Source organism: Pelobates fuscus, chromosome 2 (genome assembly GCF_036172605.1).
Source record: "Pelobates fuscus isolate aPelFus1 chromosome 2, aPelFus1.pri, whole genome shotgun sequence".
Taxonomy (NCBI): Eukaryota; Metazoa; Chordata; class Amphibia; order Anura; family Pelobatidae; genus Pelobates; species Pelobates fuscus.
The window spans coordinates 370997061-371010583 of NC_086318.1; the positions used below are offsets into that span (position 1 = coordinate 370997061).

General features: G+C 39.0%; 1 protein-coding gene across 2 annotated transcripts in view; it reads right to left on the reverse strand.

The window, feature by feature from the left end:
* Nucleotides 1-2572: 2572 nt before the first annotated feature.
* The window catches only part of ABHD12 (abhydrolase domain containing 12, lysophospholipase), a 144294-nt gene continuing 133343 nt past the window's right edge, over nt 2573-13523 (reverse strand). For both annotated transcript variants that reach the window (XM_063443713.1, XM_063443712.1), the window contains exon 13: nt 2573-6846. In XM_063443713.1, the coding sequence (XP_063299783.1) occupies nt 6813-6846 (34 nt within the window). In that variant the 3' untranslated portion in view covers nt 2573-6812. The remainder of the gene's footprint in view (nt 6847-13523) is intronic.

Below are 13523 nucleotides of genomic sequence, written 5' to 3' on the forward strand. Positions count from 1 at the left end.
TGCCTATTTGATCAGTATTATTATTTTATTTTAGAACTTGCGCAGATTCAGCAAACTGTCCAGCCATGTTATTTTAGGCAGCGCACAGACAAGATATATTTCGGTTATGCATGCGACCCCATAATACCTCAATATTGCCAGCTTGTTTATGCTAAATCAATAACCCGCCGGTCTTATCTCTTAGCTGACATGTTGGTTCCACTCTTGATAAATCTACATTAATATATAAAATGTGCAATGTTATATTATGCCAAACAAATGTCTCCAATATGTTGACCATTAAGATTGCAGTCACCGTGGTGGCATTGCTTGTTGCTTTGTACTTTTCATGCACGGTAAAATAAAGCATTAGTAAGAACATCCAGTTACAGAAACATTATGCTGATTGATGCTAAAGAACAACTCTACCTACCAAGATAGTGATAGGGTCTCTGCACCCTCTTCGAATAATTGGTACCTAGATACATAGGCCCCTGTAAGAGTATATATAGAATGAATAGTGTTCTATAAATTACAAACGCATTTCACATGTCCCTTTAGAATTAATTATGTAATAAAACAAACCTATTAGTCCTCCTCAGGCTAGCAATGACTCTTGACCCAGGCAGCACTCCAGCTTGAATAAAAGTCCTGAGTTTCCTGCTACCGATAAGAATGTACCCAGTCCACGTCTTCAAAACTCTGTTTCCCTCTCCTCAGTAGAGCCTGTCCTGTGGCTGTTGGCATAGCGCACATATTGACGTTGTTACTTCTTCAGCAAGTCCTTTTGTCATCTTAGATTTCCAATATAGTGTTCGGATTCGGTTTGATTATTCTGCTTTTGACGTGGCTTCATTTCTCCTTGATCTTATATTGTTTACTGATAAATGTACCTTATTTAACACTCAACCTAGGCCAGACTGTTTACGCCATTTTCATGCAGCATTGCATGTTCTTTTAATGTTAAGCCCTGCCGTGGTAAACTCAATTTGAGCGAATGTCACCTGCTGTGTGCTGAACATTTTCTTTTGGCTTTATTTGATATATTATTATACAAGTTCTGATCATATTACCCAATATTGGCATTTTAGGTCAAGAGATACATTTGGAACACAAGGATTATAAAAAAAAAAAAATCTGTCTATACAGGGCTTTAGAACTAGTTTTACCAAGTACTCACAAAAGAAACAAAAACCTTATATCTATCAAGCTGAGATTGTTAGGTTTATTTGATTTATACATGGGTATAAGACATTTATGCTTGGTCAGTAAATTTCCACCCCACTTGTCAGCCCTAAAACAGTGTAAAAAAAAAATAAAAAAAAAAAATAATCAGAACATGTTCAAGCTTCTTCTAAACCCCCTCCAGGACCAAAGGCATGTCAGGATTGAACATTTCAAGGGATCTGTATAACTTGGGTCCTGGAGGAGTTAATCCAACATATAGACATACAATATGGATTATTCAAACCCTTGTTTTACTGCTATTTCATTAAAAAAAAAAAAAAAAAAAATGTAGGGTCTTGCTACAGAAGCAGGAGTAAATTGTAGGAGTAAAGTGCTCCACATTTTCTACCATGCAGGGTACACTGCACTTAAACAGCCTGCTGGGAAAGCAAATTGACCACAAAAGTGCAGACTAAAGGTCAACATTTTCTAGTCAGCAGTACCGATCAGAACCGTACAGTAACAATGTGAAAATAAAACATCCTAAGATAAAATGCCTGAGGGTTTAACATCCTTGTGAGTGCTACTGCCAAATTAGTATGAACAATTGTTTAATTAACCACACTATGGCAGCACAGTGCATTAACATTAGTGTATTGAGCAATACTTTGATATCCTAGAGCAGGGGTAGGCAACCTTTTAGCAGCACTGTGCCGATATAGGATTGTGATGTCCCGTAGTGTGCCGGTCCTATTTTTTTAAATTGGTGTGTATGCTGCCGTATTCTGCTTGTGTTATTTTTACTATAATTGCTTTGTCGTTGTATTTGTGCGTATATGAGCTATTATATCGTATATGTTCATTAGTAGTTTATGGTATCGTGTATGATACATATGAATGTGGGCTGTGTATGAGGGCTGCTTGTGGAATTGTGTGTGGATGGATATGTCACATTGTGTGTTTGGTAGTGTGTAGGGGCTGTTTGGGGTATTGTATGTGAGAGGCTGCATGCGGGGTTGTGTGCATGTATGTGGATTGTTAGTGGTGTTGCATTTGTGGGCTGTTCGTATTATTTGTATGAGGGGAGGGTTATTCTGCATTTCTGTGTATATCTAGCAGTGTGGGTGGGTTCCCTGGGTTCCAGTGGGGACCAGGCTGGCCAGGTACAGATTAAGGACAGGATCTGGGATAGCTGTCAAGGCTGCTCTACTATAGTGTGGATTCCCATTCACAAGTGCTGGGAGGAAGTGATCGGAGATCACTTCCTCTACGTGCTGCAATGCAGAAATTGAGGATTGTCCTTCACCACCTCTTCGTATTAGCAGATATCTGAAGTTTTACTGGGACTCCTAATAGGCCAGAGTGCGTTTGGCTCTAGCAGCCTTGAGTGCCGTGCATGGCACTAGTGCCGTAGGTTGCCTACCCCTGTCCTAGAGATTCTACTGGGATTGTAAAATGAGTTTTACATGACCTATGGGCATGGCAGTTGGCCAACATTCACTAAATGGAACTCGCGAAGCACCATGTCCACGTCAATGCTCGCTACACCCTCTCAGACAATGAACGCAGTCCTGCATGGCCCGCCTTGTTCTTTAGATTTTCTTGCTGGAGAAGACCAGATAGAGGGGACACAACCAATGCAAATGTCAAAGCATACTAAAAATTATTTAAGATCTTATTGCTGGGCTGAGCAGTTGCACCATAACCACTACAGCAGGCGGTAGTGGTTAGTGAGCCTGGAGTGTTCATTTAAAGATTGTGTTTTATCAAACCGGTACACTAGAGATGCACAAATGAGGTTTGTGACATAAGTAAAACATCTCAAGCAGCTGCAGCACAAGAAACATTAGTCCCGCACCCTGTGGCTAAAATGCGGTTTATTGGTCATCTATCAAGACAATGTTTCAGCTCCAACAGAGCCTTTGCCAGGTCAGCAGGAATTACTTGGCATTAAAAACGTATTGGTTTAGATACGGAATTAAAAAAAGGGTTCTTTGGAGAACACATTTAATCTTGAAACACTGATTAAGCTTATTCTCAGTTTGTGAAAAGTATGCAAGTACTTTATATCCCATGAAAATAACTTTGGATCATAAACAAACATGTTTAAAGGCCTGACCTTGTGCTCTGTAAATGGTTATTAGAAAGTAAATAAAAACTCGTGAAAAAAGATCTCTTCCTTAATTAGCAAATGCCTAAACTGCTGTAGGCCAACAAGCACAAGGACCAATGCTAGAGGACTGCCAGCAAGCTTAAGTAATTTATTTTTTAGTTTGGAGGCCAACTTAAACCAATTCACAAAGTGCAAACCAATAAATGTAACCTCAAATCGGTTTACTGGATTTCGAAAAGGATATCAAAACTTTTTCACTGCTTAGTATAGAGTGTGACATGGTCTGTATTCATTATTGTCGGTGTTGTGTGTTATGTGTTTAAACCCCACATAACATTCTTCACATGTCTAGTACACACAGCAATGTGTATGCTTGCAGCACTTGTTATAGTACGCTGACTTGTGACAATCATTCAGAGTTCCATAAACACATAATATGCTTACCTTTTTGCTTGGGATGTCAAAATTGCACGATGACAGCAAGAAAGTAACATTAAAACAGACTGGCTAACCAGATATTATAATGTAGGTCAACTGCAACCTTCCACATCACCACTGTATACAGATCTCCATTCCCCACTAAATTATTTTACTGCACCCAGATTTCAATTACCTAAAATACGCACTCTCTGTAAAATGGAAAGAAAGAGGACACACTTCACACAAATCACTTTAGCAAGCTAAAGTACTTTAGGTGTTTGGAGTGATCCACAACAAACCACCAAAATATGGTCATGGTGAGACTTAAGGATTCCAATTCTACCATTGCAACCATGTTTTATTTAGCTGGGAAAGGACAACCATTGAATATAATAAAGGTCTATGCTGACTGAGCTAGACATAATTTTATTAGTCCAGAAAATAACCTTTTATTTGCTTATGTCCTAAAAGACATTGATAATCAGAATAAAGGAAAACAAACACTTGTGGTGCAAAGTTATTTAAGATTTTTTAAGAGGAACAAAACGATTGTATCAACTGATCTTTAAGAGGAACTGCAACCTTTGCAAAATACAACGGCAAAGTTAGCGCATGTGGGCTGTGCTAGTCTTCCACCAATTACTGCACTATTTTAGTTAGATTTTAAGAATATACACATAGGAAGGAGGGAGAGAGATGCAATTAATCAATATTCTATCACTCAAGATAAAAAAAAAAACAAAAGGAATTAACCAGTCTGTTAAAAAAATAAAAAAATTTAAAGTGCCATAGAAACATAAAATAAAAAAAAGTTAAGAATTAAGACAACACAGAAGTGACATGGTGACTGTCTAATAGGCACCAGAATACAGTAACAACCGCAAGTAAACTGGGGGTAAAATTGCGCACCTCATGGGACAGAATACCAAATGTGGAAGAATAGACTTCAAATTTCATTTACTTGATGAGTAGTGCCCTACTTATAACTACCTCCCCCTCAAAAAAAATAAATACAAATAAAATAAAATCACAATTTTATATTTAGTAAATACAGTACTATGAGTTTAAGTGTGTCTAACATTATGCGTTTTATTGTTACTTTTTAGTGGCTGTATTTGTACATACAGCTTTTCTTTCTACACTAACTCAGGTTTAAAAGGTTAACACACACACACACATTTATTTAATTTAGGGCATATTAAAAACAGAGATTATCAAAGTGTTTTCTAAAAAGTGGTCAAAGCCGTAAATTGAAGGAGTCACCAACTGCATACACCTACTGGTCCCACTGATTCCCATGGTGTTTGCCTCCCTTTTAGTACTTTTGACCACTTTTAAATTGTATTTTTTAAACACTTTGAAGAACACCCTCCAGGTCTTGGTATTTTCAAATTAATCTAAATCAATAAATCTTCCTCTTCATAAATCCTTGATTATGCAGTGCAATATTGAGTGAAAAAAAAAATGAACCCAAAACATTACGCAAACATACAGGGTCAATAAAAAGAACAAAAGATCATCTATTGATATTTTTAAGGGAAGGTTTGCCCCGTCCCAAACTACAGCAGCTCAATTCTTCTTTAGAAAGAAAAAAGAAAAAAAAAAAAAGATACAGGTATTCACTATCTAGATAGGTTATTCCATCAGATTCTATGCATGCCTTAATTATGGGGCTATATGTGTTAGCAAAGTAGAATATATAACTTTTAATAGACAAATCTTGCTAATCCAATTGCTTTTTTTCTCCTTTGGAAAAAAAAAACTGGAAAACATTTGGATCAACAGCAGCAAGAGGGAGGCTTGCAAGAACGAAATCTGATGGAATAAGTTTTTTGCAGCGTAGAAAGATATGAGACTTTAAACAGCCAGAAATCATTTCGTTGTCCGTTCATATGGTACAAAGTATGCAACACATTTTCTTCATAGTTTAAAAGCTATTAGCTGCAGTATTTATTGTCAATATGAACACTGCATTTGGACCTCTAAGTTTAGAATAGTGCAGTGCATCAGTGCTGTAGAAGTGTTCCCCTCCACCCATAGGAAACACATACAAGGTCTGTATACAAAATGTTGATGTTTGTTAAAGATAATGTCATGGGCATTGAATATTGTATCTTGTTAGATGCTTCAGACTTGTGAAATGTACTAATTCAGGATATGGCATTTTGTGGGAGGCCATTGCCATCAAGGTGGCATGTTGAAATTAAAAGTACAATTTACAAAAACCTGTTATAGGTTGTTTAGTTGCAAGCAGTTTTTGTTAACCAACTTCCAAAGCCTTACAATTCTGATTTGACCCGTTTACATTAACCAACACTTATCAACTGTACACCATAACTTACCGCTGTTTAAAATCACGTTAACTGCCTCCCCCACGAAAAAAAAGTATACAGTAAAATTTCCCAATATTAACAATAAATAAACGTGCAACTTATAAGATTTCATGCTCACATGTATGGATATGACCTTTCAGAGGCATCTACTTGGGTAAAATTAAGTTTGAAAGCTTTCAAACCCATGAACTGACTTGGGGCTACGCGAATATGGGATAGCGACTTTGCCAATAACAACCTCTTAGAGACTTGTCATCCCAAATGCATGCATGATATCTTAATGGGACATCTGACATGTGCAAACCCAATCACCAAAATAAAGCAGCTCTCACAATTATTATAGATAGGAGACGTGAGTTTTTTGTTTTTTTTTCCTTTTGGTGGCCACCTGTTTTATAGCAGATAAAACAGGCAGATCAGACTTCCGGATCTGTCCAGTTGGATCATTACTTTTTGTAGAAGCAGCAAGTCCATTAGGTGGATTCTTCTAAATGCCATGGAGAAACAGGTTCTTTTACCAACTCTGCATTATATGCACAGTACAGATTATTCCCCCTACTAGTACGTAGACTACTATGGTCCAACCACAAAGATAAAACACTCAAAATCTTATCAACTGTTTTTTTTTTTTTTTAGCTCAATGACCCTGGAATGGATTAGGTCCCAATGAAAAGTTTAAGCAAGATTTTCACTGCTGTGGCAAATCCAAAGCTCTGTTTTTTCCCAGTGTATGTAAGCATGGTGGTCCACAGGTCTTCATACCAAAGGACAGCAAAGTAGTCTGCGTAAGGCTGGTGGTATTACTGCTGCGGTTCTGTACTACCAAGAAATTCCCTGTGGAAGGGAAAAACAAATTTAGGACACACTCAATAGGTAAAATTAGATATATTATAGAAAATGGTCAATTCATACCAGAAAAATATAAAAAAATAATTATATAAATGTTAATATACAAGCTAGTATGAGTAAAAAAAAAAAAATAAAATCCAACACCGATGGCAGTCATGAAGTGCTTTGTTAACCCATTCTCAGCCTTTCATTGTCCAGATTGGCAGGGGGTGGGGGGAATACTTCCTGCATGCTGCTCCAGAAAAGGAGGGCCTATCCCTGAAGACCTCAAATTAAAAAAAAAAAAAAAAGGCACACCTGAAGTTTCTTCTAAAAGGCAGTCTTTCTTATTTGAAACAAGGAAGTGGAGACAACGATTCGGCTCCTCTCTGAGCCTTTATGTGCCTGTGTGACAGCCACTAGAGGTATCTTTAACCCTGCAATGTAAACCTGAACGCATCTCTAAAACAACAATGTTTTTCAGTGCAGGAATCTAGGTGCCTACAGATTCTCTTTCATTTTAAGTAAAAACATATAAAGTATACATTTGTTTACAATTTCCCTACTAAAATTTATATATTATTGCATGCTGTAGAAATTGCCCTTTCATAGTTGCAATTTATCTTTGTAGATGTTCGTGTCCTCACACACCTAAACATTTCAAGTAAATGGGAGTATACAAGTTCTATTGACTGCAGGAGATATGGTGTCAATTTGGCATGGACTGGGTGTCAATTTGGCATGGACTGGGTGTCAATTTGGCATGGACTGGGTGTCAATTTGGCATGGACTGGGTGTCAATTTGGCATGGACTGGGTGTCAATTTGGCATGGACTGGCCGTCAATAGTGATTATACTTTGCACTATACCCAGTAGAGGTGGTACAACAATAAAAATACAAAAAAAAAATAATAAAAATTGTTTAATGTTGTGTTGCTCATGGCAAGTTACTCCAGCACTGTCGTGTCCAATTCAATTTACCAATATTGTACAAAAAAAACAAAAAAAAACCCAAAGAGGGGCAGGCCTGACTGTCATGGAGGGAAGACGTGCCTGACTGAAGCTCTCTACAACTTTCTAAGAAAACAATGCTAAAGGCACTCTTAAACTACGATAAACGACAGAAAATGACCCCACAAGACCTACTGGCAATCAGCCCCCACGGTAAACCGGTAATGCGGACCGTGGGTGGACGACAGACGGCAGGCAGAACCTGCGAGGGCATGAGGCCTGGAGCGCACTGGGTGGGAGCGGCGGCCGAGCTCCCAGCCTGGAGCAGCCCGGAGACTGACTGCTGCAAGCGGGTTCCCCGCAACCCCCCTTCGGGACCTGTGAGGGAGATCACCGTCCACCCATGGGAGTCCTCCCATATATGGCAGCAGGGAAAAGGAAATCGGGCGGAGAGCTGAGAAACCCGCCAAAGATGGCAGAGACCATGCGGCCTGACGGCTGCCACGCAATATGGCAGAGCTCCTTGATCAGCCTGGAGCAAACCCTCACAGACCTCTGGTGCAGCATGGAGCTCACACTTCGGCAGATGATACCGAGGAGGCCTGCCTCAAGCTGCTCACCCTGCCGCCCACCGCCTGACCCACAGCAAAGCCCAACAGCCCTGCAACAACCCAGAAAGGCGGGAAGGCGACGGAGAACCAAACTCCAAACAATTCCAATCACGTCCAGAGACCCGTCGCACTGAGACATCACCCTGGCGGGCCGCTGCACAGTCCCAACGAGGCGTCGGATGATCTGAAGAGACGCACCGCACCCCTGGCACTCTGGTCCGGAGACCTGACACGGCACACCGCAACTGGATACCGCGAAACACGTCCCTCCAACATGCCCAGAGACGGACTTCAGCCTAGGGGACCCCAGGGGATAATACAGTGCTGTTAATAACCTAATATATGGTATAATCCTGACAGTGGTAGAAATCAGATGCCTTATCAGTAAAAAGTTCTAGATGTTGTGGTATGAATGCATAGACTATAACAGATCTTGTAAGAATAACCCCAGCTTCTGGAGCTTGAATGCACTTATCAATGCTAGGCTGTTTTATAATATGGTAGATATTGTCTTATACCAGCCTGTAACCTAACTGACAGACCTACCTTATTTTAACAGGTATACTAAATATAGCTTAACGGTACTAAAAGCAAGAATGTCTTATGATCACCAACATATACATTTATATTACTTTTATTAGGATTGTTGCCTCTGCTGGTAGCTATGACTTGCTGTATTAATACTCAGTGTCAGGTCTATAGAAAAGCCTTAGTAACTCTTAGATACCTCCCTACTATGACAATGCTAGCCTTAAATTGTTACAACTTTCAAGCTATCCACTTCACTGCGATTTAAACGTGACCGTAAATATAAAAAATAGTGCATTGTACTACCATACCCTAATGCTTTCCTTGTTATACACTCTTTGTCTTTGAAATAAGCATGCGGATTGCCTTTGGGGTACCACGTGCCTGTAGGTTACCATCATATGCATTGCAAAAATAATAAAAAAATAAAATAAAACTATGCTTAAAAGATAAAAAGTTGATGTAGTTTGAAACCCAGAATTTTAAATTCATGACTGGTTATATGCTGGAATGAGTCAGAGAACATCTAAATGTTTTCACAACTATCCTACCAACAAGGATTAAATAATCCAACACTAGGCAGAACAGCTAAAAATGAGGCTAGATAAACAAGGCTTATGGATGAATAATAAAAGCAGACAGCTCTGCAATCATAATACATTTGAGGCATTCCTTTTAAAGGGGTGGGGGTGGAGCTAGCCAGCGTAGTGCGTGGACGCACTTCAGAGCTTAGATCCTTTGCCTGCTTTTGAGCAATTATTAAAGTACTTACCTGCTTATTTTTCACCTGGCTGGGGACATCTCATTCTCTGCCTGCCTCCGATGATGAAAGTGAAAATATGTCAGATGTTCTAGCTTGGTGTCATGGGAGTTCTATACCAGCCATGCCTGACCAGAACCTGAATTTGGCCACTAAAACAAACATCTCCAGCTTAAGGTCTGATATTAAAACCTTCTTCACTGCTGAACTGACCATTTTTAAAGAAAACCTGGATACACTCACAGGTCTCATTAAAGAAGGATGTGCAGGAGGTCTGGATTAAAGGGACACTGTAGGCACCCAGACCACTTCAGCTCATTCAAGTGGTCTAGGTGCTGTGTTCCTTTTGCACCTAGTGCTGCAATGCTAAACATTGCCGTTCCAAAGAACTGCAATGTTTACATTGCAGCTCTAAGTCTGCCCTCAGAGGCGGTCTACAAAATAGCCACTAGAGGGCTTCTGGAATCCAAACAGACTTCTGGTCAGTTACGCTCTGCACGAGGACCTCCAGTGTCAGATTTTTCCACATAGGAAAACATTGATTCAATGCTTTCCTATGGAGGGGTCTAATGCGTGCACAGCATTTGCCGCGCATGGGCATTAGACCCCACTCGTCGCGGTACGGAGCTTCGACCCAGTGCCTATGGTTTTTAACCCTTTTATTTACAGGGTAGAAGGGGGCGCGAGGGATCGCTAGTGCCAGGAATACATTGACGTCATCAATTTGGACTATGGCAATCAGAACAAGTAAAAACACATGAGAAGAGGAGAAGTGATTGGTGAACTGCCGAAAGAGGGAGATTTAAAAGAAGCAGCTCCGGTTTTACATATTATAGCACTTTATTGATGCACTAACTAGCACTGTGTCTACTTCTGAAGAAGTTATATATGTTAGATGAAACGCGTAGAGTCAGTTTTTATTTGTATGCTGCGGTTTTATTTAGCCTTAGACTTTTGTGTAAGTTCCAGACACTGATATTGTCGGGATTGGACTGGAGATCACATTTGATGGGCTTGTGACAAATTTCCACTTTGTGAGTGTGATAATTAAAGCGTGTAAGTTTTTACTTTTCAACAGTGTTGCACTATGGTCTCTTTAATTTCTTTTCATGTAAATCCTTGGAATGCTGAATATTGCTGAACCTGGTGACATCTATGATTGATGAGCTTGAAACTGCTACTCTGTGAGAGCAATTTTAAACGCTGGGAGGCTTTTTTAACAAACGTTATTACCCTATGAGTTCTTTCCAGGTTATATTTTTAGGTATATTTGTTTTTGTTGATTATATGAGGATTAAGAGGAATCCTACTATACTGTGAAAAAAAAGGGGGTAATTACCTTTTTGATTTGTTGTATATTCACTGCACCTGGGTGGTCTATATTTCTATTTTAACACCTCAGCACAACCTGTTTATTACTTACAACTAAAGACCAACTGGTAGACAAGACATGGCAGCGCAATGAGGTGGGAGAATTTCTCCAGTTTATGAAACGTCTATGCTATTCGTTTCTGCAACCCAAGCAAAATAAGGGCCTTTTCTGTGAGGGCTCTACAGACTACCCATACCCGCCAAACTCAATTCTGAGCACTGCAAGATGTCATTGTATGCTTTCAAACATGCAGCAACAAAGAAAGGCTCCGTAAATCAGTAATGGGAAACACTACTTTTATTTTTGAGTAACATTCTTTATATTTTTTTTTTTTAACCATCTATGTCGCTCTACTCTACAGTGGCATGCTCTTTCAAAGCAGTGACCAAACAATTACGAGACTCTGTTCGTTCACATAGATGGAGAACACCTTGGTCCTTATTTGTCAACAGCGGAGGGAGGAGGAACAAAGTTACACTCTGTGGAAGAAGCTACCAGCTTTTCTACCCCAGCTGCATTGAACACGAAGATACACTCTGCGTGCACATGGACAATGTTCTAGTCTTCATCCCTAGCAGTTTAACGGTTCTTGGCTGAGGACACTCTTCCAATTGTTATTTTGAGAAAAGGTCCTCTTGCTGAAGCCATAATGTTTGTCTTTATACTTTGTCTACCGTTTAGTAGGCTGTTATACTTTCCCAGTAGTTCTTAATGGAACTTCACTTAATCTAGCAGGCATTGTGATGAATACGCCACCCCCCACTTGAGGCATATGAAGTCTCACCTTTGGGCATACTCACAGCTTCTAGACTCTGCAAGCTACATGATGTTTAGGTATAGCCTACTTTTTATCATAGCCCATCTACTTTTTCGAAAACTGGGTATATCATCATGTAATTTACTGTGTGAATGATTTATGCAAGCTGATCTTGTGTATTTCTATTTTGTTATTCACCTGCATGCATAAAAACATTTAATTTATTTTAAATAAAAAAACAAAAGGAAACGCACTGAGGTTTACAAATGAAAGACTGATTGCAGTGAGCAGCAATATTTGTTGATATTAAACAGCCTTATGCAGTCCAATAATTTCCGGTTACCTGCTCAGACAGTTTTATAATTTCCTGCCCTTACATTTCTATATATGAAAGATTTGATGATTGGAAATAGAGAACCAGGTAGATATGGGCAGAAGGAAAAAATATTATATTGAGGACGCATCTAAGGGATCTTTATAAACTACACTTGACACTAGATCTATAACAATTTTCATATGAACATACTTAATCTTTACTTATCAAACTTCTCTTCTAGAAAAAACAAACTGGAAATCGAGATCTAACCCCTTCCCCTAACCAGCTGAATTGCTTGGACTAGAGAATGCTAGGATTCCTGAGGAAGCCTGACTGTCACCTTGGCAGTTACACAGCCACCCACGTCTACTTGTTCTGTGAAAGGAACGCACACTGTACTTGCCTCTCTGAAAGAGGTATATGGAATGGAAGGATATAGTAGTTAACATGTAGTGATGGTTGAATGATTTATACAGGTTTTGGAGTTTGCAGCAGAAATGATGGAATTTGGAGATATGAACTAGAATAGGGCTTTCACCTGTAAACTAAAATTCAAGAGGTTGAGAAAATGCATTGACTTGTACGACGTGGGTATAAAAGAGTAAAAAGTATATTCTGAAGATGGAAAAAACAAAATATAAAATACATTCAAACATTACTTTATACAACTTTTGCCATTCCGTGCAAATATTTATGCCATGTTACGGTTTGCCTTTTTTGTGTTAAACTGCAATAGTAAGCTTTAAAAAAACAAAAAAAAAACACACACACACACACACACACACACACTTTTCTCAGCAAAGGTGCTGCTGTCGAGACCAAAAAAAGAATAGCACACACAAAATACAGTTTTAAATTTCACAAGGCTACTTAAAATAACCACTCAGCAAAAAAATTAATTATATATTTATATATACACACACACACACACACACACACACATATATATATATATATACACACACACACGGGAATTCATTTGTTTTCTTTTAGTGATGTATGGATTGATAGAACATAGTAATACCCCAAGTGACTTTAATTGGCTAGGTCATTTCACAGTGATGTTCTTTCCAAAAACATTGGACACCAGGAGAACGATTACACTAAGTAAATGCAGTCCACCCAAACCTTTCTGATCTGTGGGCGTGGGAGCAGTGTCTATTTGTGAGTTCCTGGAGTAGAGAATGGGGAGCGTTGCCCAGAAAACAAGTAATACTTGTGCATCTAATAAAATACACAAACATGGAGTATATACAAATTATTATGTCTGTGTAATATAATGTCACTATTTTTCTCTTTGTTACTGCTGGCTTTGCTTTATCTTTTCTAAGTGAATTGTGTTTTTCTTTCATTCATTTAATTAATATTCAGGGTTCTTAATTTAACTG